The sequence below is a fragment of the Talpa europaea genome (assembly GCF_964194135.1).
Source record: "Talpa europaea genome assembly, chromosome: 1".
In the NCBI taxonomy this organism is placed as follows: Eukaryota; Metazoa; Chordata; class Mammalia; order Eulipotyphla; family Talpidae; genus Talpa; species Talpa europaea.
In genome coordinates this window covers 6,597,465-6,622,983 of record NC_140073.1, presented here as the reverse complement: position 1 = coordinate 6,622,983, position 25,519 = coordinate 6,597,465, and the positions used below count along the sequence as shown (strand labels likewise).

At 63.3% G+C, this 25,519-nt stretch overlaps 1 protein-coding gene across 1 annotated transcript; it reads left to right on the top strand.

Annotated features, from left to right (window-relative positions):
• Positions 1 to 4,120: 4,120 nt before the first annotated feature.
• Positions 4,121 to 24,520, top strand: DAGLA (diacylglycerol lipase alpha; the record flags this gene model as incomplete). The annotated part of the gene is made up of 19 exons (XM_084241141.1): positions 4,121 to 4,215; positions 4,476 to 4,687; positions 5,827 to 5,928; positions 6,334 to 6,472; positions 9,421 to 9,508; positions 11,177 to 11,311; positions 11,833 to 11,910; positions 13,662 to 13,786; positions 16,933 to 17,086; positions 17,312 to 17,395; positions 17,476 to 17,553; positions 17,979 to 18,059; positions 18,809 to 18,951; positions 19,282 to 19,350; positions 19,688 to 19,760; positions 20,713 to 20,909; positions 21,596 to 21,725; positions 22,152 to 22,339; positions 23,569 to 24,520. The coding sequence occupies 19 exons, from the start codon at positions 4,121 to 4,123 to the stop codon at positions 24,518 to 24,520; spliced, it is 3,123 nt and encodes a 1,040-aa protein (XP_084097267.1).
• Between the last annotated feature and the right edge of the window lie 999 nt (positions 24,521 to 25,519).

The window sequence follows — 25,519 nt, the reverse complement described above, 5'->3', positions numbered from 1 at the left end:
CTACTGTGAGTCCCGACAGGCCAAGAGGGCAGCCTGCTCCCCTTTTCTGGAGCATCTTTCCATGTGCAAGCCCTTGCACATGGGCAATCCTGTTTTTCACGGGCATCAAGGGTCAAAAGACCCTGCAGAGTTAAAAGAACCCCCCAGAGACTCCCCACTTTCTCTTTTCACTCAGGCCGCCAGGAAGCTCAGAGCCTAATGATTTACAGCTCTTGAATGGGCCTTTATGTCTTGCACACATACACCAGGTTCCTCCAGTCTTCTGTCATTATTAGTTTTTGTTCTGATGTTTGCTTTAAAGTTTATACTTTAACTTTTCATTGTGGTTTCCGGAAGACACATGTAGCCGTTTGTTGTAAATACAAATAAATACTATCATAGCTACAAACATAAAGCCTCCATCAGTCCAGGCTCCTTATTTTTCAGGGGAAAAAATTGAGGCACTGAGGGATGGTGACTTTCTGAGTTGGGGATGCGCCTCTTGGCCTGGGACTGGCAGCTCCAGGGCAGAGGTGGCCCCATCGGCAGCCTTAGCAGGTTGGGGGAACAGGGCCCGGGGAGAGGGAGCTTGGGTCTCAGGTCTCCGCTCCACAGCCAGCAGAGCTGCAGTGTGACGGGCCCCGGCGGCTGGGAGGGGCAACTCAGACATAGGTGATTCTGTGTGAAACCGTCTAAATGGTTGATGCCTTCTTGCTGATTGATCTCCAGTGAGGGAGCTCATGTGGATTTTGCTGGCTTTCAAGAGGGTTATGCATCTTCAAGAATGTGAAAGGATCTCATCCCAGGCTCCCTGGGGTGACACTCTGCTAATGGCTGTGTCACCAGGGGAGTTTGAGTGGGGCGTGCTGGCTCAGGGCATACAGGAATTGTATGTCCAGCAGGATGGGCTGTGTGGAAAAGCTGAGAGCTTGGCAGCCTCCAGGGCCTTTCTGAACCTCAGTTTTCTTCATCCCTAAAAGAAGACAGCAGTCTGTTTCCGAAGCCACAGCACCTGGGATCCCAGGGGCTGGGGAGTGTCCTCTTGTCCCAGGACTCAGAGAGGGCTAGGTGTCTGCCCAGGGTTGCACAGCCTGCCTGCCAGAAACCTGAGACCTGAGACCTTCTGCCACTCATTTGAGGGGCTTGCACTTTATCTTACAGACTGTGGGAAGCCATGGGAGGTTTGAAAGCAGGGGGCAGCATGTGCGTTTTTGGAAAGAGGAACTGCCGAAGTGTCAATATTTAACAGAGGAACTGAATCACCAGAGGGGAAACTGAGCCTTATGGGGTGGGTGGAGCAAGGGGCACCATAGGGCCACTTGAGTCATTCCATCATGTGGGGCCCCAGCACCCCATTCACACTTGCCTGGGCTGGGGACCACTTGGGTTCCCTGCAGTGCCCTTTGTCTCTCCAGTGGAGGGATGTCAGCTGCCCAGAAAGTGCCCCTCGACTGTGGTAGGAGGGGAGGTTGCATGCCCCCCACTGTGGCTGCCATGGGCACCCACCCTATGCCCCAGGGAAGGAGAGGCAAGGAGGAGCTGAGCTCAGTAAGTGGCCTCTGCCCTGCCCCCTCCTGAGACATTTCCTCCAGATGAAATCACATCTCCAGCAGGGGAACAGGCCCCCATTGTGAAGGGCTGGGGTCCCCAGAGAAAGGGCGTCTTTCAGCCCCTTAAAAGCAGCTGTCCTGGGATTTATGAATCTGTATGGCATGGAGTCCAGCCCCCGCCCCAGCAGCAACACAGGCCTCCTGTCACCCCCATCCCAGACCACGACCTGTTGGTGACCAGCTGGGGAGGGGCTGCTAGTCCTCCAGGAACTCAAGCTCCCCCTGCCTCACCCACCCCAGCTGCGACCCCGGCTTTGTCCCTTCCGCCCAGGGCCCCTGCGGGTGGTCCTCAGCGGGGATCGTTGGCGTTGGGCAGATGAGGAGACTGAGGCACAATTTGTAAGTCATTGCGTAGGCAGAGCCAGGGCCGCAGCAGCTGCCCGCGCTCTTGTGCTGTGCTAGGGTCCCGCGGAGGTGGGCCGGCCAGTGTAGGGCCTGGTTCCCAGGCACCCGGGGGTAGCAGCCCGCAGGAGCCTTGCCACATGACCCAGGTGGGCACCTGCCCTGACCGTGACTTGGCCTCAGGTGGATGGGCCCAGGGCCGGGGGCGGCCTACTTCTCCCTGAGGGCAGGGAGGGCAGGACTGCATGAGTTTGAGGGTGTTGGGTGAACGATGCGCGTGAGTTGAAGGAATGTTAGACATTCTAGACTCCAAGATGTGAAGGGTGGGGCGAAAGGAGGGCATCCCTCAAGGGGCCTGGGAAGGGCCCTCCGCAGGGCTCACCTGGGAACCAGGTGTGCAGGGCTAGCAGGGACTGCGGGCTGGCGGGACCCTCACTTTCCTCTGCAGGGATCTGCACAGATGGGAGCGCGCGGGGCTGCTGGGACTTCTCATTCCCTCGTGGGGGTGGCTGGGGGCGCACTCCCCGGTGCCCTCCTGAGCCACATGGACGTGCTCCAGAGCCAGGGTGACGCAAACACGGGCTGCCGGCCACAGGGCCCGGCCCCGGCCCCACGGCCGCCCTCGGTGCCGGCGTTTCCAGCCTGAGCAAAGCCGCTGCTGTTAGCCGCTGGTCCTGGGCATGCAGCCCTCGGCAGCCCCAGACCCGCACCCACCCCCGGCCCCTGCCACCGGCTGGCTGCCGAACGCCTTCATCCTTCTCCAGCCTCCCGGATCCATGCTCCGACTCCTCCTTGGAGAGACAGGGATGATGTCACTTCCTGGGGGTGGGGGGAGGAGGAGGCACGACCCGCAGGCCAGCCCGCCGGCTCGCAGAGCAGCCCAGCAGCGGCTCACTGTGCGGCTGTACCAGGGCGCTGGGCCGGCCATGCCCCCAGCAGGCCACTCTGCCCCACGCCCCCTCGCCCACCCTGAGGGCAGTGCCCACCGGCCCAGGCAGACCTGGCTTCTTTGCCAAGTGATGCTGGTCTCCGCGGGCACTTGTTTTCCCCGGAGCTGTCACTAGGGAGACTTGCTGCCCGCCCCTGGACCTGGTGCCATGTAAGCCTCTGCCAGCCGGGGGGGGCAGCCGGTCACAAGTGGGGTGCCCAGCCCCCGTGGCAGGGCTTCTGCGCACTTCAGAGCAGGCTCTCCCGGAGCCCCTCCCCAGGATCTCCCAGGACCCACCCACGGTGGGGTCATCTCAGTCTGTGTCGTTCCCCTTGTTCCTGGGGCAACGTGGAGTGGGTACCCAGGTCCCCGGTGTGCCTCCCTGGCCTGAGCTGGCTGGGGCAAATTCGAATCCAGTTACTTAGAGTTGGGATCGGGGCTGTCAAGACCACATTGCTCTTGATGGGCGTGGGGGGTGTGGCTGCGGGAGGTGGGTGACCTGCCGGGAGGGCTCACCCGCCAGCCTTCCGGCAGGAGGACTGGGCGCCCCGGCCATCCTCCAGACCTCAAATCTAGCACGTCCTTCCTGCCAAGAGATGCAGCTGCGGTTGGGCTTTCTGTCAGCTGGGGGCAAGACCAAGTCACAGGCGTGCCCGCGGGCAAGGAGCTAGAGACCTCATTCCAGAAATATCTACTGAGCACCTACTGTGCGCAGGGTGCCCCTCCCTCCATGCTGTCCCAGCCCCACACACGCGCCCCTCTGTCCTATGGCCTTCAACCTTGCCCTGGCCTGCTCATGCTGACGGCCAGTTCTGGGAACCCCTGGGAATCCCCCCAGGACTGTGTGCACTGGGCCAGGTCTCGCAGAAAGGCGATAGGGGTGGAGGGCTCCCCTGATCCCATGGAGGGGAGGCAGAGGTTGAGCCCAGATCTTTAATAAAGCTGAGCAATCCCGAGCGACCAGTGCCAGTCTTGGGGCACCGCAGGAATAAGGCTGGAGCCAGTGTCTGGCTGCTGAGTCCTTTATGTGAGCTCTGGGAGTGAATGGGGTGGGACGCGGCTGCTGCCCGGGGATGGAGCAGTATTTCAGGGACCTGGAAGCCCCTGGGCTGTGAGCCCAGGGAGAGATGCATGTGCTGCTGGCCACATCTGACAGAAGTGTGGTCCCCTGGGTGCCACGTGAAATAGGAGCCACAGGGTCCTCTGCTATGTTCCAGGAGGTGAGCGCCAGGCCCGCTGAGCCTCCGCAGAGCCGCCAGCCATGCCCGGGATTGTGGTATTCCGGAGGCGCTGGTCTGTGGGCAGCGATGACCTCGTCCTGCCAGCCATCTTCCTCTTCTTGCTGCACACCACCTGGTGAGTCTGGGGCACGCCGCAGGCCTGGGTTAGAGAAAGGGCTGCAAAGAGCTTTCCGGCCATCTGGCCATGCTCCACCCCCACAAGGGTCCAGAGAACCCTGCCTGGCACCTGAGACCTGGCCCCACCCTGGGCAGAGCTGCTGCCTACCCTGCTGCCATGTCCCTGTCCCTGTCTGGCCATGTCCTCAGAGGCACTCCATGCCAGTGGCGGTGAAGCCAGGCTGCCGGTGCCCCTTACTCTCACCTGGTGTCCCCCAGGTTTGTGATCCTGTCCGTGGTGCTCTTCGGCCTGGTCTACAATCCGCACGAGGCCTGCTCCCTGAACCTGGTGGACCACGGCCGCGGCTACCTGGGCATCCTGCTGAGCTGCATGATCGCCGAGATGGCCATCATCTGGCTGAGCATGCGCGGGGGCATCCTCTACACGGAGCCCCGCGAATCCATGCAGTACGTGCTCTACGTGCGCCTGGGTAAGGGCCACCAGCTTGGGTGGGAGGCTGCTCTGGACCACCCTCCTCCACCCTCCACCCGGGCTCCCTCACGCGTCCAGGCCCCGTCGATGAGGTGCCAGCACTGGGTACAACAAGGAACCGGCAGGTTCGCCGGGCTTCCATTCTAGACCGGGGAGGGCAGACTTTGGACCCAGGGCCAGAACTGCCCTACTGTGTGTTTTTATAAATAAAGGTTTCCTGGATCCCAGATTCATTCATTTATACACACACTGGACGCTTTTGCACGACCTGAGCAGAGCTGAGTCGTTGCAACAGAGAGTCGGACCCGGACCTGCAGAGTCTACGATACCTTTACAGGAACAGTCTGCCTACCCCATCCTACGCTGCGTGCTTCTCTTTACCTGCTTTGAGATCCATCTCCAAACAGACCCCCCTTTCCTGGGAAGCGCTTAGGGGCCTGCTCTAGCTCCCCAGAGGCGAGGCTGGGCCTCATCCTGGGCTCGGGTTCCAGCCTTCTCCAGGCCAGTCCCAGCGAGCCCTGTCCCTGATAACTCAGGCAGGAGCTATTTGGCCTCCGTTTGTTTGCAGATGGGCTCCAAGGGGCGCATTAGTCTCCTCGGGCTCACAGTGAGTATCTGAGCTGAGATGGGAACCCAGGCCGTCTGGCTGCAGAGCCCACGCTCCCAGCTGCCATGCCGTGCCCCCGGGCACCAGGACTTTGAGCCGCCCTCTTCCCCAGCCTGGGCTCTGCTCACTGCCTGACCCATAGCTGCTGGGGCTCCTCTCCCCTCCTGCCCCGAGTGCCCAGGCCTGATCCTGGGAAATAGCAGTTTCTGTGAAATGAGCTCCTGGTCTAAGTCTCGCACAGACCTGTGTGTAGATAGGCTGGGTAACTTGCCCAAGACAGGTCTGACCCCAGAGTTGGCAGGTGTAATCCTGCAGGCCTTGTCATCGCCCGCCTTGGCAGTCACTAACTGGGGGGCACCAATAGGTTGTGGGTCCATGTCAACAATACAGATGTGGGGGACTGCCCCCTGGGCTTCCGAGGGGGTCTGTCACCAAGCTGGCAAGGCCCAGGTTAGGAAGGTCCAGGCCACACCCAGGGCCCATCCCAGCAGACGACAGCAGCTCCCTGCAGCCAGTCACTCTCCTTGCAGCGATTCTGGTCATCGAGTTCATCTACGCCATTGTGGGCATCGTCTGGCTCACCCAGTACTACACCTCCTGCAACGACCTGACGGCCAAGAACGTCACCCTGGGTACGTGAGCAGTCCAGGGGGGAGGGCCTGCTTAGAGAAGAGGAACTCAGGCTCCACTAGGGCGAGGCCCTTCTGTGGGGCGCCCAGCGGGTTGATAGGCGAGGCCCTAGCTTCCCCTTGGGGTCTGCCATCAGCTGCAGGCAACCTGGGTCATGTGGGTGACACAGGCAGAGCTGCCTGGGCAGCTGCTGAGGGCTTCCCAGCACCTCAGGAACCCACAGGGCCGCCTGCTCTGTGCCAGGGGTGGGCCTTGCCCCTCAGCAAGGGGCAGCAGGTGGCCAGAGGCTGGGACCTGGAGGCTTTGGAGTTGCTGTCTGTCCCAGAAACAGTTGGGTGGGGGGAGACCCCAGCACCAGGGAGGTGTCCCAGCACCTCCTCCTCTTGTTCCCACCGCTGCCCGTGCAGGGATGGTCGTCTGCAACTGGGTGGTCATCCTTAGCGTCTGCATCACCGTCCTCTGCGTTTTCGACCCCACGGGCCGCACCTTCGTCAAACTGAGGGCCACCAAGAGAAGGCAGCGCAACCTGCGGACCTACAACCTGCGGTCAGTCAGCAGGGCCGTCCCCTGGGGTTTGCTGGGGTGGGCAGCCCAGACGAGGCCCCTATGTCCAGAAGGCTGGCCCCACGCTCCAAAACTGCATCTGGACCTGTGTGAACTGGGGGCACCCATCCCAGACTGAGCACCTTCCTGCCTCGGTCTCTTGAGCTGTACAGTGGGAGCCACAACCGTGGTGAGGCTCAGGAGTTGTGCCATGTTGAAGACTGGGCGGACAGCTGCTTGGTGCTCAGGGCATGGTGGTCCTCGCCATCACCTTCCCTCCTGCAGCCCCCGCCATAGTCATAGCAGGGTGTGCGGGTGCATGGGCTTGTTCACTTACAACGGTTCCATCATCATCCCCCAAATACAGATGAGGAAACAGAAAGCTGTTGAGACGTGCCTGAGGTGACACTACTAGTCAGTGATGGGGCTGGGATCAAACCCTGGCAGTGTGGCTGTAGCAGTTTAGAGTTCTTGCTCTTTACCACTAGGCTGTGCTGCCTCTGGGGTGAAATAGACTGGAGGAAGGTAATCAAGGAAGGCTTCCTGGAGGAAGCAGACCTTACACAGTGTTTTAAATAGGAGAGGGATGACCATGTCATGGCAGAGAAAATAAAGGCTGGCATCCAGGCCAGGTCACAGTCGTTCCTGTTATGGAAAGAAAAGGTGGGGGGAGGGGGTTACAAGGTGGGTCACAAATTCCCGCTAATCAAGCTTCTACTCTGAGATAGACGGGCCCTACACCGAGCCCCTTCTACCCTCCGTCCACTTGCTCCATTGTCGACTCTGGGGTGACTGTGAGACCCATCCTACAGAGGGGGCGTACCAGTCCTATAGAGGGCTGGTCCCTTGGGGGAGTGGAGAGGGCACTTGATGCCCAGCCCAGATGGTGCAGGAGCCCTCAGCCAAGGGAGCGGGCTGCCCAGGCCCCCTGTCCAGCAGAGTTCTCCCCACCTTCCTTAGTCCCGCCAGGTCAGCCGGGCACGGCACCAGCACCACACCCTCGCCTGGGCTGCCATGTCCCAGCCCAAAATGCCAGGTCTTGGAGCCACGGTCCCATTGCCTGTCTGCCCTCTCGGTGCTGCTGGCCACCACCCACCCCATTTTGCTCACTCTGGGCCCACACCCACACTTGACCTGGTTTCTGGGCTCTTGGGGCCCTGGAATAAAATCTCCCCTCTCTGGCTCTGGGTAATTGCCTTTGGGGCCCAGGGCAACCAGGGCTGTGCAGCTGGGGGTTGGCAGCGACTGGCATTTTAATTTGAAAGTTTTCCTGCGGTTCCAGGCCCAGGGCGGGTAAGAGGCCAAGTGCCCACAGGTCCCGACCTGCTGTGGTTTCTCGGCACCGGGCAGGACCGGGCGGACAGGGTAACCTGTCTGGTGACCCGCCAACCCTCTCTCTGCTCTGAAGCCAACAGGCAGCTTTTCTAGCAAGGACATTTTCAGGCCTGCTGACCCTCATCCACTTCCAGGGTCAGGAAAGCACACAGCCCTCCGCCCCACCCCTGGGCCGTTCTCGCTTCTGGAAGGCGGGAAGCTGCTTGAATCCTTGGTCATTTCTCCTTGCAGCGAAGTTGGGTGAGGGGTGGGCGATGGGTTCCTCCCTGCTCTCCTGGGGGTGTCTATGCTCCACTCGCTTTAGAGAGCCTGGGGTAGAGGACTCTGGGTCCATGAACTTGTGCAGACTTGGATGTCTCCCCACCTTGGTGGCTGGATGCAGCCACCAACTCCATCTGCCCCCTGGTGGGCATAGAGGAAAGTGCAGTCAGCCCTTCCGGCCCAAGGTCCTGCAGGAAATTCTCTCATGAAAGCCATTAGATTAAAAGGGTTAAAGAACATGATGCTCTGAGAGCCCAACTTGGCCAGCAGGCTGTCCCTTCGTCAGGCCCCTGGCGGTGGATGTCGGTTTAGAATGTAAGGCTGCCCCAGTCCCTTCTGACAGCAGGTCCCCCAAACAGCCATTCTCTGACACCCTCTCCTGACCCCCTGCTGCCCTTAAGGCCCTGCCTGCCCTGTGACTTGTCCTGCCTTCGTGGCGCACTCACTGCCTGACCAGGGCTGGGGGCAGGAAGCGACCTTTAGCCAGAGAAGAGCCCGGAGGGCTGAGAGTGCAGGCCGGCCTGCCATCCCGAGGGACGCTAAGTGCCTGGGGTGCGTTCACAGCCTCCCCATCTCCAGCGACCGCCAGCATCGGGCTCTGACAGGGCCGGCGGGAGGCGCATGTCACCAGGGCACGTCAGCCTCTCTTGCTGGGTCTGGAAATGGACACTTGAAATGTCGACTCGATTACCTTGATGTTCCAGACACACTGACTTCTGGGCCCTTGGCTGTGGAAGGGCCCTCACAGAGCAGCCGGGACTACAGGGGCCGGGGGTGGGCATGGAGAGGGGCCAGTCCTGCAGATAAAGAGTGGGTGCCCTCTCCCTCTAAGGTCACAGATGCAAGGCACTGGGGAATTTCACAGCCTCATCCAGCTTCTTAAACTCCCCCAAACAGGGAACACAAGTCTCTGAAAGCCCTTCCCAGGGGGGCAAGGCTCTTGACTGGTCTGCTCCAGCCATGGAGAACCCCAGGACCCTGCTGCCTTGTTCAGGGCTCTGGCTTTGAGCCTTTGGATACCTGGCTGCAGAGAAGCCCCTGCTCTGGGCCCCCAGCCAGAGCCCCCAAGGCCTGCTAGTGTTGGCTGCCAAAAGCCCGGAACGGGCCCAGCCTGAGCCAGGGGCACACACCATCCCAGGCCAGCGGGAATCTGCCAGGAGTGCCCCGCTGGCAGCCAGCCAGGCCGCTGGCCACCCAGCTTTGGCAGGGCCTGGGCCCCGGCCCTGTTCTCCCCTAGACTCCCCTGCCCTCGGTGGGGTCCTGGGAACAGGCCGCCCTGTTTCACCAGCGTCAGGGCCCCGGCTGTTCTGGCCCAGCCCTCTGACCTCACACATACCAACTCTCCCCCTTTGCAGACACCGCTTAGAGGAGGGTCAGGCCACCAGCTGGTCGCGCCGGCTCAAAGTGTTTCTTTGCTGCACTCGGACAAAGGATTCCCAGTCAGTAAGTACTGGGGGTCGCTTCCCTGGGGTGCACATCCTGCCTTGGCCAGCCATTCAGCGGCCTCAGCTCCTCAGGCAAAGCCGGCAGGCAGAGCTGGTAGAAGGCAGCTGGGTTTGAGCAGGGACAGGGTGACAGTCAGTTCACACCAGGCCATCATCCACGGCCCTGGCAGGGCCAGCATGTGACACAGCCCAGCCCTGGCTGTCAAGGCACCGGGAAGATTTTAAGACCTTTCCTAGACCCCCTTGGGACGTAGCTTAGAAGAAAGCCTCAGAAATCAGGGCAGCCTGAAGACAAAGAAGAGCAGCTTATCACCAGCAGCAAAAGACTCTGGACGATTCCATGGGGCTATCCAGTGCCTGCGTGGGCTGTCCTTGTCAGGAAGGCAGGCAGAGTCAGCGTGGACCACCCCTGGAGGGGAAGGGGGGCAGAGCCCCCAGCCCTGGCAGGGCCTCAGAGATTGCCCAGTCCCACCCCTCATTTTGCAGATCAGGCAGCGGAGGCCCAGAGAGGTGGAGTGCTTCGCTCAGCGCCCCACAGCTAGTTAGTGCCAGAGCCAGTGAGGCCAGGAGACTACTCCTCCCTGAGCCAGACAGCAGAGTGCCCTCCACGGAAGCCACCAGAAGCCTGAGTGGCTCCTTCCCACCAGAAGCCCCTGGTGAGCTGTAGAGTGAGTAACCAAGTGTAAGAAAGCCCCCCACCCCGCCCCAGCCCAACCCCAGGATCCCTGGTGGGCGGGGAGCACCCTCACAGGCCTTGGACCGGAGTCTGGGCCCCAGGCAGGCTGTGCAAGGGGGCAGGGAGCCCTGGTAGAGGGGGGCTGGGCCTGCCAGGCCTGTGGAGGGCGTGTCCCCCCACCAGGCACTCAGGGGGAAAGGCGCCAAGTTGTCGCTGGTTCTGTTGGGCCCTGTTAGGTTTGTGAGTTTGCAACCTTGATTTCATCCCCTCCGACAAGTGCCAGGCGCTGAGGGTGAGCCCAGGGCAAAAGAACCGTGAGCTCGTGCCCGACAAGTTGGGAAGCAGCTGTGAGGACGAGGGGGTGAGGAAGTCAGGGGCGGGCTCAGAGCTGCCTGCCTCCTGCCCGAGGCTGAGGCCCACGCTGTCCCAAGGACAGGGCTGCCGGGAAGCCAGGGACCGCTGCCTACATCACACCTTCCCCAGGCACACGGTGGGGGCCCTGAGCCTGCAGCTGTGGGCAGATGGAGGTCTCAGCTCGAGACCTGGGCAGCTCCACGGAACCCTTTCAAGGTCATGCTGGCAGGAAGTGGGGAAGTTCCGTGAGGGGAGGAAGCAGCCAGGCCCTTCGTTTCGGCTCTTCTGCTAGAGAGAAGGCTGGGGGAGAGACAGACCCAGCCTCGCGGGCCCGTGTCCTCCTTTCTGGGAAAGAACAGGAAGTGGCTCAAGTTGGCATCTGCATGTGGACGGAGGCCAGGAGAGGAGCGGAGGTGGAGGGCGAGAAGGGCCAGTGGTGACCCGAGGCAGCTACGCCCGGTGTGTGGGGCCCTGGGCGCAGGACAGGGCCACCCAGGGTGGGTCAGGCCTAGAGGCAGAGGGGGGCGAGTGTGCGCAGGGTGCCCAGAGCACCCGGAGTGACGCCAGCGGGGGAGTGACGCCTGGTCTCTCCTCTCCTGCTCCCCTGCCCTGCTGCCTGCCTCCCCGGCCTCCCAGGATGCCTACTCGGAAATCGCCTACCTCTTCGCCGAGTTCTTCCGGGACCTTGACATTGTGCCATCCGACATCATCGCGGGCCTGGTGCTGCTCCGGCAGCGGCAGCGGGCCAAGCGCAACGCCGTGCTGGACGAGGTAGTGGCCTCGGCTGCCCCCCAGCTGCCCTGGCTCCCCGGCTCTGTGCACTCTCTGGGCCCAAGGCCCCCCTTCAGTGCCCCCGCTTGTCCCTCCAGCCAGCCAGTCCCAGCTCTTCCTGTGCGATTTCTGCTGGGCCCCATGTGGCTGCTTCCTTCTGGGAGGGCCACAAGGAGCTTCTCATCCCAGAGGACTCTGGGTGCAGCAGCTCCTGTTCTAGCCTCCTGCATTTGCTTCTCCATCCTCCACCCCCTTATACTCCATGCCTGGGGAGGGTCTCCCCCAATCTCACACAAAATGTGTTTCCTCCTGGCCTGGGCTAGCAACTCTGGAGGTTTGATGTCCTGGGGAAAATTATTGGAAATTATTGGAAATGAGAAGAGATTACAGTTTGGAAAATCAGGGGGCTGAGGAGAACTAGAGATGACACACTCCTTTGGGCTTTGGGGAGATGGGCAGAGTGCTGAGCCAGGGTCTGCACCCCTTTCTCAGCTGCCTCCCCACCATGCCCTGTGTTACAGGCCAATAATGACATCTTGGCCTTCCTGTCCGGGATGCCTGTGACCAGAAACACCAAGTACCTGGACCTCAAGAACTCGGTAAGTCAGAATCCACCCACCATGGCCGCGGTCTCCCCCTTCTGCCTGAACAACCTTGTCCAACCCCCTCCCAGCTCCCCTGCCCTCTCCACCTGTTCTGCCATGAGACACCCCCACCTCGGCTCCCCAGACAGCCTCTCAGCTCTCACCCCCTTCCTCCCGAGGACGCCCATCACGCAGGCCTGCAGATGAAAACCCTGGCGGCCCAGCCACCCTCAGAAGGCTGGTCCCGGCCTCTGGGACCACCAAGTGCGTCCCTAGGATGCACGGCTGCTGTCGCTGCTGCCCACCCTGTGGTCAGAGGACCCAGCTCTCTGGGCCGTGCGCTCCTTTCAGAACTCCTCTCATGCGCCTCTAGTAGAAACCCAGTGTGACCCGTAGAAACCAAGCTTATCACTGGCAAAGGTGGGTTGCCCTGTGGCAGGGGGCACCCCTGGCCCAGGCCCTGCCCCAGATGCACAAGCGGCTTGTGCCTGTGCCTGCTGCTGTGGCCCTGAGGGGCCCCTGACTCCACGAGGCTGTTCCGGGCTGGTGGTGCAGCACCTGGTCCAGCCAGCACCATGGGGGGGTGGAGGGTGGGGGGTCAGCCATCCTGAGTCCAGTCCAGCACAGGGTGCCAGCCAGAAGCTGCAGAAGGATCCATCCCTGGCCTCTCACCCCCAGAGAGGCCTTCACAATCTCCTCTCGCCTGACACCTGAAACAGGAGTGTGTCCCCTCCGGGAGAACGGCCAGGCTGCAGCAGGGCCCGGCCACCCCCATCCCCACATCCCTGCCCTGCAGAGGAAGTGGGCAGAGGCCATAGCCCAGCCTCCAATGCCGTGCCGGTGTCCCTGCCTGCCACCTGGCAGCCGCTGCCAGCGCCCTGCCCCACAGCCGGCCTAGCGCTCCGACACAGAGAGAGGATAATTGCCTTCCCCAGCCGTTCCTGAAGAGCAGAGGAGCGTTCGGGGACGCTGCCTCCCCTCTGGGCCCTGATTAAGGCGTACCTACTTCACTTCACACGATGACTAATCACCCTCTTTAAGTTTTACAAGGTGACTAATTCCCTCTAAGTGAGGAGCCCTCCAGTGCCCGGGGCGCCCGGACACTGGGAGCCGCTGGGCTGGGACACCCGTGTGCCCGCCCCACCCCCCCAGCCTGGCAGGCGGCAGCAGCCCCGGCCTGTGTCTTCCTTCCACACCGGCGCCTCTCCCCAGAGATGCCAATCTGCCCCGACGCCTGGGGAGCTGTGACTCAAGCCAGAATCTCCAACTCACAAAGAAGCCCGGGGCGAGGGAGGTACCCCACTCTGGTCACCAAGCGTGTCCGCGGGTCTGTCCCCGGCGCCTGTCTCAGGCCTGGACCCCGCCCCTGGGAGGGCGGACCGGAGGGGGGATGCTCGGGGCCAGAGCTCCTTCCCAGACCGGCTGCTGCGGAGGGCGACTGCCACGCACACTGCCCCCTCTTCTCCAGGAAAGCAGGCGAGGAAATCGATCCAGTGCTCCGAGTGTTTTTCTGTCCCCAAATCATTAATTCTGAGATTGGAACAACAGGACAGGTCTCGGGAGGATTCGTGCCCTGGTTGCATGGAGATAATTAGGGAAATGCAATTATCATCTGGAGGGGCGGCCTGCGCCAAGGTGGGAGGGGCCCCACTCCAGGGAGGCTTGCAGCGCAGCTCCCACCGGCCCTCCCCAGGCACCCCCTTGCCTGCCCCCAGGCTGCAGCTGGAAGGGCCAGGAAGTGACCCCTCCCCTCTCCTCTCTTCCAGCAAGAGATGCTCCGCTACAAGGAAGTCTGCTACTACATGCTCTTCGCTCTGGCCGCCTACGGGTGGCCCATGTACCTGATGCGGAAGCCGGCCTGCGGCCTGTGCCAGCTGGCCCGGTCCTGCTCGTGAGTACCCACGCCCCGCCCCACCTTTGCAGTCGGCCCCTGGAGGCCCTTCCACCCTGCCCGCCTCCCTGCACCTGTCTGGCTTCTCCTAGGCAGGCACTGGCTCTGTCTTCCCGGCTCGGCTTCTGCCTGGGCTGGGAAGAGCTTTGGAATCATGCAGTTGGGTTTGAATTTGAATCCCCACTTTGTCACGTGTAGCCTCTGGAAGGTCCGTCTGCCTCTCTGAGCCTCAGTCTTCATCTGGTAAATGGGGGTGGTAGTACCGCCGCCAGGAATTGCTTGGGAGGGCCCAGTGAAACCCAGTGCCAGTGCCTGGCACTGCTGCTTCCCTGCCCTCCCACCCGCTCTACCCCTCTCTTCTGCCCGCGTGTCCCATCTCCTGGCCCCCTGCCTGAGCTCTGCCTTTCTGAAAGAAAGGGCCTCCCTGGTAGAGAGGCCTGATGCATGGAGGATCCATGGAAGTCCTGGAAAAGCGTCAAGAGGGCCTGTAGTTAGACTCCATACCTGCTCATGGGGAACTGGCCCGCCTCAGCCCCAACTGGGGGTGCCTTCCAAAGTGGGCCAGGAAGGGCACAGCTCCATGGGCCCCTCCCTCCCAGCCTTGCCCTCAGCCCAGGCAGAAGGAGGACAGCTCCCTGGGCACCCTATTCTGGAAAGGCCACCTGCCCGGAGGCAGCTTCCATCCTGCTGCTGCACCCTCGGGGCTCCACAGCCAAACACCTTCCTCTCTGCAGGAAACTGGGTGTTCTCACCACCCCCTTGTCAAAGGGTCCCCCAGAGAACCAGGCCCCCATTATCCTCCTCATGTCTCCAGCCAGCACCCTGGAGACCCTGGGGTTGATGAGATGTCTCCCAGGTGAGCATTGGACCCAGGAGTCCTGTGCCCGGGGACCCACAGGACTCCATTACCTGCTGGCAAGGTGTGGGCATCTTTGTACAGACAGCATCGTTTCTGCTGCTCGCCGGATACAGGAGCCATTGCAGGCGAGCTGGTGTTCTGCAGACAGAAGAGAGGTTGGCTTTTCTGTCAGCCTCATGGTGCAGCAGGGTGACAAGCAGCTGGTCCTTGGACCCCACCCCCAAGGGCCCATCTAGGACCTTCCTGGAAGAATCAGGCACCTGGGAGTGGAGAAGAGGCAGCCTGAAGTCAGGCTGTGGGGCAGAGGCTGCCCCACCTCGGAGTCCCTGCCTGTCCACGGCGGCCCAGGGACTGAGTGCCCACTGAGGCAGGGGGCTGCCCGCTCACCTGGACCCCAGGTCCTGCACTGGCAGCGATTAGCCATCCCACAAGGAGCTTAACCGCCTCTGGCCTTACCACCTAGGAGGTCCCTCTCAGCCCTAGCGCTGTCCGGGATTTGTGGGCTGGGTGCCCGTGGGCAGGGTGCTGCCCTGGAAGGTGCCTGGGCCCAGTGTCCAGGCGACTGGCCTTATCACTCTCAGGTCATCCGTGCAGAGAGCGGGCGAGCCGGCGTTTATTAAGTGCCTGCTGTGTGCCAGGCCCTTTCTGCATCTCTCACCTGCCTTGTGAAGGACAGCTCAGCACCTGCTCTTCCAGAGGAGGAAACTGAGGCTTAGGATGGCTGAGTGCCCTCCAGGAAGGGACACAGCAGAGCAAGAATTCGAGCCCAGGCTCTGTCCCCAAGGCCACTCTGGTGGCCTCAGGCTCAGGCTGGAGGACAGGGCTGAAGTCCGAGAGAGCTGACAGCTCCCGGCCTCTAGACTCAAGCCTGCCCCCTACTGGTCCCCCTACTGGTGGGAGTGAGGACTCTCATCCCAGAAGCCAGGGGACCCCCAGTGTGCATGGAGATGGTCACCCACCCCCAGACCTGGTGGCTTCAGAGGCTTGTTTTGACCCTAGGTGTTCTCAATGACACCTCTCCCCATTGGGAAGGTAGGATGGTCCCCCAGGTGCTGCTTGAGTGAAGCCGAATCTCTCAGCAGCACCAAAATCCAGGATTCTTAATAGAATCTCAGCTGTCATCTTCGGACAGCTGGCAGGCGCAGGTCACATGCACCGGCTTCTGGGCCCCCATCTGTTGGGTGCTGGCTCCCTCTGGTGGCTGGAGGAGCAGCTGCACCCTGCGCTGCCACCCAGCCTGGCTGCTCACCCAGGTCTTTCTTACGCGGAGCCTACTGTGTGCCTGACGCTGTTTTGGGTGCTGGGGCCCCTGTTCTGAGGCAGGCAGGACAAGGCCTGCCCTGTGGGGTCCAGGGCCTGGTACGGAGGCACGAACAGCACACAGATTGGAAGTGCCGTGTGGGAGCGGGTGGGTGCTCTAGAGGAGAGAAAGCCGGGCCACCCCGAGGAGGGTATTGACTGGGCGAGACAAGGTGGCTGTGGGGCCTCACCATGGTGTCCTGTTTGCACAGAAGCCTGAAGGGAGTGAGTTGGGCTGCCCGATATCTGGGAGCATTTCAGGCTGAGGGAACCAGGTGCAGAGAGGTGAGGCAGGACGTGGAAGTTGTCCAGGGGGAGGCGGGAAGGCCACGTGGCCCAAGGGCATCAGGGCCAGGCAGGGGAGGGGCCCTCAGCCCCAGCTGACTCCACCTTTCATCCTGGAGGAGTGACTTACCTTCACCTGGCTGCTGAGTTGAGAAGGTGTGGGGCAAGGCCAGGCGAGGGGGCCAGGCCAGAGGCCATCCTGACACCCAGGGCAGAATGATGTGTTCCCTGACTGCCCGGATGTGGCTGCATGTGCGCCTGTGTGCGAGGGCGCGGGTGGCAGACCCGGCAGGCCTGAAGGGTGGCCGTCGGGCTGGGGCTTGGAAAGGTTGCCACCCTGTAGTCGGGGGTGGGGGGGGGAGGGCGGATGGAAGTCAGGAGCAGGTCAGGCAGCTCATTAGCACTGTGGGGTTTGAAGACTACACAGCCAGTGTGGCCAGAGGGAAGAGGACCATGGGCCTTGGGGTAGAGGCCAGGCCCACAGGAGGCCCGCAGAGCCCAGGAGTAAGGTCAAGCAGAGCGAGCGCCTCCAGAAAGGAGGACCCACTGGCCGCGGGCCGCTAGGAGGCCAAGCAGGAGGAGGGCTGGGGCCACCTCTGCTTGGCAAGGGCGGTTTGGGAGAGGGCCCTGCAGGTACCAGAAGGGTGGGAGGAAACGGCTGCATCGAGAGACCTGGCCCTCAGCCCTGTGCCACCTGCCCCAGGTGCTGCCTGTGCCCCACACGGCCCCGGTTCGCGCCCGGAGTCACGATCGAGGAGGACAACTGCTGCGGCTGCAACGCCATCGCCATCCGGCGCCACTTCCTGGACGAGAACATGACGGCGGTCGACATCGTCTACACCTCCTGCCACGACGCGGTGAGGGCCAGCACCGGCTGGGCAGGCGGGGGCGGCACCCGCCCTGTGCTCTCCGCAGTCCCTCTGCCGGGGCACGCGGGCTGGGTGGGCAGCGTGCTAGCAGGAGCCCCTGGCCTTGCAGGGGTCAGCGGCTGACGGAGCCGGATTTCCAGGCCTGGAAGGAGAGAGGCTGAGGCCTGGCCCCGCCCCCAACCCATCAGGCTCATGAGCTGCCCTCCCCCTTAGGTGTATGAAACCCCCTTCTATGTGGCCGTGGACCATGACAAGAAAAAGGTGGTGATCAGCATCCGGGGAACCCTGTCCCCCAAGGTACGCTGCCCGTGACTCCCAGCCCCCAAGGCTGGCCGCCTCCCCCTTCCCCGCCCCTTACCTGTCGCCTCCCCCACAAGGATGCCCTGACGGACCTGACCGGCGACGCGGAGCGCCTCCCTGTGGAGGGTCACCATGGCACCTGGCTGGGACACAAGGTACCCTCCCGTGGGTCCCCCTGGCCTGCCCTCCTGCCCCGCCAGTGTGAAGCCCGCCTTGTTACTGGGGCGAGGGGCTGGACTCTCTGGGCTCATGGGGAGAGACGGGTCAAGAGAGGTGTGGATTTGGCTGGCAAGTCCACTGCAGCCCACCCACCGGGACTCCCACAACCCTGTGCACCCCAAATCCTGTTCCAGAAGAGCCTGTGGAGGCAGCTGGGAAGAGTTCATTCTGGTTTCTGTTAAACACAGACCACGAACCTCAGTTTTACCATCTGTGAAATGGAAATGCATCCACCGGCCCCACAGCCAGGCCGCTGTGAGGACCAGCAGAGATGGGTGGGCCAGTGAGCCGCTGACCACGGTGGCCTTGCTGGTCCCAGGAGGACTCCCTGCCCCGACACTCTCCTCTGCCCCCTCCCCAGGGCATGGTCCTCTCGGCTGAGTACATCAAGAAGAAGCTGGAGCAAGAGATGGTCCTGTCCCAGGCATTCGGACGAGACCTGGTGAGGCGTTTTCCATGCCACCAGCACTGGCCACCCTCGCTGTCCCTCGGAGGGCTACAGATTGAGGATAGCACCCCACGGGCAGGCTCCCTGCTCACTCAGCCCCTCCCACGCCCCCTGGTCCCTTCCTCTTAGGTACCAGCTGCCCTTGGGTGCCCCTGCTTGGCCACACCTGCTCAAGCCAGGCACCGCAGGCACAGGGATGTCTGGGGGCTTCCAAAATTTAGAGCAGAGACAAAGAAGATAATTCTAGAGGTGCTGCCTGTGGGGGTGAACTGGGCCCTGCCCACTGGCCTCTCCCTGTGCAGGCAGCTCCACAATGCTGCCGGCAGCCCTTCCCGAGGCCAGCACAGCAGCCCCTGGCCTTGGGAGATCATCGGCTCACAGGGGTGAGGTCGGTGGCCCACGACGACGATGCTGTTGCACCAGCTTGGGCACGTGGCGTGATGGCTGCGTGTACAGGTCTGTGTCAGGAGCAGAGGCAGCAGGGGGGCGGGAGCCTCTTTGGGAAATCAGGAGGGACTTCTCCAAGGAAGTTACCTCTGAGCAAGATTTTGAGGGATGAGTAGTTGGCTAGTATTGTCCCCCTGAGAAGTGGTCTCTGGAGATCTCGCTTGGCTCCCCCTCTGACCCAGCAACTGCGCAGCGCAGGCAGGATCAGGACTCTGGGGAAGCCCCGGCCTCGCTGGTGTCAGATAAGCCAGTTTGACAGGAGTGGGCGGGGCGCTCAGGCTCGATTCTGTCCCCAGGGCCGAGGAACCAAACACTATGGCCTGATCGTGGTTGGCCACTCGCTGGGCGCAGGCACCGCTGCCATCCTCTCCTTCCTCCTGCGCCCCCAGTACCCGACCCTCAAGTGCTTTGCCTACTCCCCACCGGGGGGCCTGCTGAGGTCAGCACCCTGGGCCCTCAGGGAGGGCTGGGTGGGTGGGGCTGGGGCCGGTGGGGCTCAGGACTGAGGGGCAATCTGACTTCCGGTCACGCGGGGTCTGGGAATGAGCTTGTAGGTGGAGAGTGTGCATGGGGATGCTGGGAAATGGCAGGGAGACCCCGGGATCTACTCCCGGCAATGTCTTATTGGTAGGAAGGTGGGGCAGGGAGCAGGAGGCCCAGCCTGGCTCCTGTGAGCTCCCCAGGGGGCCTTGAATGAAGAAACCCCCCTCCACACCCGAGTTGGAGCTGAGGCCCCTCTGCCCCCTCAGCCCCCCTGCTTTCCTTGCAGCGAGGATGCCATGGAGTACTCCAAGGAGTTCGTGACGGCCGTGGTGCTGGGCAAAGACCTCGTTCCCAGGTGCGTGCTGTTCTCGCCACCTTTCCCGCAGGGGCTGCGCCTCCCTCCTAGGGCCTCACCCCTGCACCTTGTCTCTCACTCAGAATCCCCTCGCCCCACCCGTCCCCAAGCCCCTCCCTGCCTCAGGCTCCGGGACAAGAGACACCCGAGGACGCCCGCCCTGCCTGACCTCCCCTCCCCGTCCGCCCCTGGCTGGGCCCTGCTGGGCAGCAGCTCCCCCCACCCAGTGCGGCCCGGGCAACTGTGTCCGGGGGGGCCCGTGTACGCCTGCCCCTCTTCCCACACCTCTCCAGTCCCGGGCCAGGCCAGGCTGATGCCCCGTCTTCTCTACCCCCAGGATCGGGCTCTCCCAGCTGGAAGGCTTCCGCAGACAGCTCCTGGATGTCCTGCAACGGAGCACCAAGCCCAAAGTGAGCACCCAACCCTCCTGGACCCGGCGCCCTGGCCTCGCTCCTCTTTGATCCCTGGGTGCAAAGCCGGGGAGGCCCCAGCATGTGAGGCCGGCTGGGCTGTGGAGGGTGTCACGGGACCCCCAGGCCCTCAGACCTTCAGCATCTACCCCACCCCTGAGCAGATGGGGAAACTGAGGCCCAGAGTGGGTAAGGGAGTCGCTTTACTCACACAAGTTGTTGCTGAGTATTGGAGCCCAGGCCCCCTGAGTCCCCTCAGGCCACACAGGAGTCCAGGTAGGAAGAGGCCCCAGGCTGGGAGGCGTCTCCTGCAGGAGGGCCTGGGGCAGTTCATTCTGATTTTTCCCTGCAGCTGAGGAGAGGGCTGATCAGCTTTGGGGAGGGAATGGGGCTTCTTCCTGTGGCCAAATGGCCCCCAGCACGCTGGGCCAGGGTGGGGTGCTGAGGCCAGGCATCCCGAGGCAGGAAGGAGGGGCTGACTGGACCAGTGGCTTCTGTGCCCCCCACATCAACCCTCACCCATTCACCATCCCAGCCCTGTTTGCTCTATTCCCAGCTTTGGTGCCATGGCTAAGGCAGGCAAGGCCCTGGGCACTGTGTCTGCCTGGAGGAGCTGCTCCAGGGGGGAGAAACTACCTGCAGGACCCTGCACCTGCCAGCGCAGTGGCTGGGCACCACCCTAGACACAGCTAGCCCTGCCTCTGGCCTGCACAGGGGCCTGGAACAAGGCCCTTCCCTCTCTGGGCCTCTTTCCCCACCTGGGGTCTGCCGGCCCTTGCCAGCCTGAAGTTTCCCAACTCCAGGCCCTCGGCCTCTGCCTCTTCAGAAGGACACCACCCTTCCCGCTGCCCCACAGCCACCCCGCTCCCACCCCTCACCTCTGAGCACCCTTCTGCCCCTGCCTCCCAGCCAGCGTGGCTCAGCTCTGTCCCCCTCTCCCTGCCCCTCATAGTGGCGGATCATCGTGGGGGCCACCAAGTGCATCCCCAAGTCGGAGTTGCCTGAGGAGGTGGAGGTGACCACGCTGGCCAGCACGCGGCTCTGGACGCACCCCAGCGACCTGACCATCGCCCTGTCGGCCAGCACCCCGCTCTACCCGCCCGGCCGCATCATCCACGTGGTCCACAACCACCCAGCTGAGCAGTGCTGGTGGGTGCTGCGGTGCCGCTGGGCCCCATCAGCCGGGAAGTGGCAGAGGCCGGGGGGTGGGGGACAGGCTGGCCTGCGCTCAGTCACCCCTCAGGGCTGTGGCAGACACTGGCCTCTCCAGCCCTGGCCCAGAAGTGGGACACAAGGCCAGAGCCAAACTCCAGGGTGCTCTCTTGACAGATCTGGCCTTTGCCCCCAGTATCAGGCCTTCCCTGGTGGCCCCCACAGGGCAGCAACCCCCTTGTGTTCCTTCTAAAAGTAAATGCCCTGGGGGTCACCCTAGCCGTAGCCAGCTCACACCTCCATTGTCACTGGGCACCAGTGAGGGCTTAGTTGGCCGAGAAAGGGAGAGGGCATATCAATAGGCGTCCCCCCTCTTTGTGCTCCTTTGGGGATCTGGGCCTGGACCCTCCTTCCAGTGTGGGCTGCCTGCCCTGCCCTGACCAGAGGCTGGCGAGCTGCCCCCTATGGGGGCAGAGCAGAGTGGCCCAGGCAGTGAGGGGCCACACAGGGACTATGGCCAAGGCTCGGCTCAGCCTTTCCTGGCTGGGACAGCGGCTGAGGGTGACACAGCAGGGGGCACAGTGCTGTGGGCCAGCCAGGCAGGGACCGCCAAACTGACCTACCTTGCTGGGCAAGAGCAAAGAACAGGGCTGCAGCTTCCCGCTGGCACCGTGTCCCTTCAGCTGCTGCGAGCAGGAGGAACCCACGTACTTTGCCATCTGGGGCGACAACAAGGCCTTCAACGAGGTGATCATCTCGCCGGCCATGCTGCACGAACACCTCCCCTACGTGGTCATGGAGGGCCTCAACAAGGTGAGCCCCAGCCCCGCGGCACCTCACACCCTGGTCTCCGTCCCGAGTCCCAGCTGAGTCCCCAGCGGGCCCCTCAGGCCTGGGCCCTCTCACTCCTGCTCTGGCCATGCGGCCAGGGGTGGCGAGTTTAGGACACCCCTGGGGACTTGTCCCTAAGGCAGGCTGAGCTCAGAGGCCCCATAGGCCCCCTGGGCCGTCTCAGCGGCCACCCGCCCACCGAGGAAGGGCTGACCACGGGGAGAGAGAACTCGGCCCTCGCAGTGGTGGGTGAAGCGTGATCACAGGGGCAGACCCATATTTCCGGGAGGAGGAGAGGGTGCCCGCTGACTCCAAAGGCTCTGTTGGCCTGAGTGCCTGGCCTGCCTCCCTGCCCCCCACATGATTGTCACCCCTCCGCCACCACCAGCTCCCCCGTCCCGTCCCCAGGTGCTGGAGAACTACAACAAGGGGAAGACCGCCCTGCTCTCTGCCGCGAAGATCATGGTGAGCCCGACTGAGGTGGACCTGACCCCCGAGCTCATCTTCCAGCACCAGCCACTGCCCACAGGGCCCCCTGTCCCTGCCGGTGTCGCCCTGGAGCTGCCTGCCGCCGACCATCGCAACAGCAGCGTCAGGTGAGCCCTGACCCCCCAGCCTCCCAGAGGACGAGCGTGGGCCCAGAGCAAGAGTGCCCGTGCACATGTGCACTCAGGGGCATGCTGGGCACGCTGGGGCACGGCTGCTCCATGGCGCTGCGCAAGGGAGGGGGTGAGCTGAGCCCCGTGCCCGGGATCTCTCCTGCTGTGCTTCCTCAGCCCCCCAACCTGTCCTCGCCACGCCCACAAGGGCTAGAAGGCATCTAGGGACACAGGGACCCATCTCCATCCTTTTGGGTTCCCCCAAGCCTACTGGGACCTCAAGAGGTGGTCCAGCACCTGCACACCCTCACGTATGTTTGTGTTGAGATGACATGGGCACGTAAGTGTGCACGCACAGAGGACATGCTCACACGCAGCCGTGGGTGTGCACGCATGGAGGCACCTGTGCCGGGAACCCCACACACAGACACAGACACTACGCCACACGCACCCGAGGGTCACACACGCAGAGCAGTCCATATTCACACCCTTTTGCCAGGAGCGGGGTTGTCAGGCTCTTAGGGAGGCTCTGCCAAGAAGGGATCGTCCTGCCTCTCTGGGACCTTTCCTGCCGGACCCCAGCTGACCTGCCCGGGTGGTTGCTCTCTCCCTGCCGTCCACGCATCGTGCTCCTGCATGGCCAGAGGAGGAGTCAGTGTCCACTTGTAGCCGAAGTCCCTGCTGTACCCCCACTCCCGAGACCTTCACTCACCCCCTGCAGGCTACTGTGCACCGTGCAGGACTCCCCCCCAGGCCCCTGCTCCTGCTCCCCATCTAGCAGGGGACCACATCCCATGGCACAGGCGGGAGAACCCCGCTGATGGGGCCCTGGGAGGGGTACAGAGCAGCTCTCGCTGCTGGCCCTGAAAGGGAGGGCAGCCCCTGGACGCGGCTCTGGGCAGCAGCCCCCTTCCTCCCGGACCTCAGTCCCCCTTGCAGTGACAAGGACCCTGGCGCCCCATCAGTGTTCCGAGAGCCTAGTGCTCCCCATGGGGCCTTAACCCTCAGGACCCTGACCCTGTCCCAGCCAACAGGGCCCCTTGTCTTTTATCTTGGGTTCTTGGAGCTGTTTTTTGGAACTAAGGGTTCCCCGCCCCGAACTGACCAGCAACCACTAAACTCACTTTCCCTCCTCCCCCTCCCCAAGTTCCCTGCAGCCTGGGCGCTGGGGGTCACTCTCTCTGCCCCTCCTGAGTCTCACGCCCTCCCTGCCCTGCCCTCTGCAGGAGCAAGTCCCAGTCTGAGATGAGCCTGGAGGGCTTCTCGGAGGGGCGGCTGCTGTCCCCCGCGGCGGCGGCGGCGGCCCGGCAGGACCCCGTGGAGCTGCTGCTGCTGTCCACCCAGGAGCGGCTGGCGGCCGAGCTGCAGGCCCGCCGGGCGCCGCTGGCCACCATGGAGAGCCTGTCGGACACGGAGTCGCTGTACAGCTTCGACTCGCGCCGCTCCTCGGGCTTCCGCAGCATCCGGGGCTCGCCCAGCCTGCACGCCGTGCTGGAGCGCGAGGAGGGCCACCTCTTCTACATCGACCCCGCCATCCCCGAGGAGAACCCGTCGCTGAGCTCGCGCACCGAGCTGCTGGCGGCCGACAGCCTGTCCAAGCACTCGCAGGACACGCAGCCCCTGGAGGCGCCCCTGGGCAGCGGGGGTGCCACCCCCGAGCGGCCCCCCAGCGCCGTGGCCCGGGTGGAGGAGGAAGAAGAGGGGGGCGGGGGGGCGGCCCCCCGCGGGGAGCTGGCGCTGCACAATGGCCGCCTGGGGGACTCGCCCAGCCCCCAGGTGCTGGAGTTCGCCGAGTTCATCGACAGCCTCTTCAACCTGGACAGCAAGAGCAGCTCCTTCCAGGACCTCTACTGCATGGTGGTGCCCGAGAGCCCCACCAGCGACTACGCCGAGGGCCCCAAGTCCCCCAGCCAGCAGGAGATCCTGCTCCGCGCCCAGTTCGAGCCCAACCTGGTGCCCAAGCCCCCGAGGCTCTTTGCTGGCTCCACCGACCCCTCCTCAGGCATCTCGCTCTCGCCCTCCTTCCCGCTCAGCTCCTCGGGCGAGCTCATGGACCTGACGCCCACGGGCCTCAGCAGCCAGGAGTGCCTGGCGGTGGACAAGATCCGGACTTCCACCCCCACCGGCCACGGGGCCAGCCCCGTCAAGCAGGATGAGCTGGTCATCTCGGCCCGCTAGCGCCCAGGGCGGCTGCCTGCTCGGCCAGGCAGCTCTGAGGAGAGGCCCCCTGGGGCCGGTTTAGCCTCCGCCCAGCCTGGAGCGCTGCTGTCAAGCTGGGGGTCCGCATCCCTACCTCAGCTTAGGACCCCCAGAGTCCAGGGGCTGGGATCTGGGCCCAGCAGACTGGGAATGATGGGGAGAGGTGTGGAGCAGGGGGACGCCTGGAACAGCATGCCGGATAGGCCCCCTCAGCCTGACTGCCCCCGGGGGCATCTTGGCAGCCCCTGCTCCAGGATGGGCGTGGGCATCCTGACCCCCATCACTGCCCAATGGTTGCTCTCCCTGGACCGAGACAGAGAGCAGCCCCCTCTCCACGTTCTCATCTGTGGTCCAGGTTGGTGTCTGCCCTGGTTATCCCCCAGATCTGGTGCCTGCTGGCCAGTCCCCTGGGTGAACCCCCAACCATGGTGGCCCACAGTGCTGTGTATGTTTACAGAGGCTACTGGGCTGGGCTCGGGAGGTGATCTGGGCTTGCAAGCACCCCTGCATCAGGTGTTCATCAGTGCCCCCTCTGAGCAGGGAGGGGCCAGCCCCCAGGGGCCCCGGTCAGACATGGGCCCAGAAGGGTGGGATCAGGACCCCCCTTCTCTGCCGGGTGCCTGCGACGCAGGCACCCATCCCTCCCGTGGGTCCTGGGCACCCAGATCTGCCCCACCTGCTCTTTACCTCCTGGCTTGTCGTCTGCTCCCTGGGATCCTGCCCTCTCAGAGTGGAGGGCACAGGTGTGACCACCCCTGACTGCAGGATCAGTCCCTGGGAGGAACGAGAGCCCCCAAACCCTCTCCCTTGGAGGATCCCACCTGGCCCCTTTCTGTCATCTCCCCTCTGCACCTAGGCAGTCAGGCTCTGGGACCTGAAACCAAACACACCTTCATCCCCCGGCTCCCGCTGGCCTGGGCCTTCTCCCCTCCTCCCCCCGGCACTGTCCTGGTGGCAGGAAGTGGGGCAAAGAGTGGG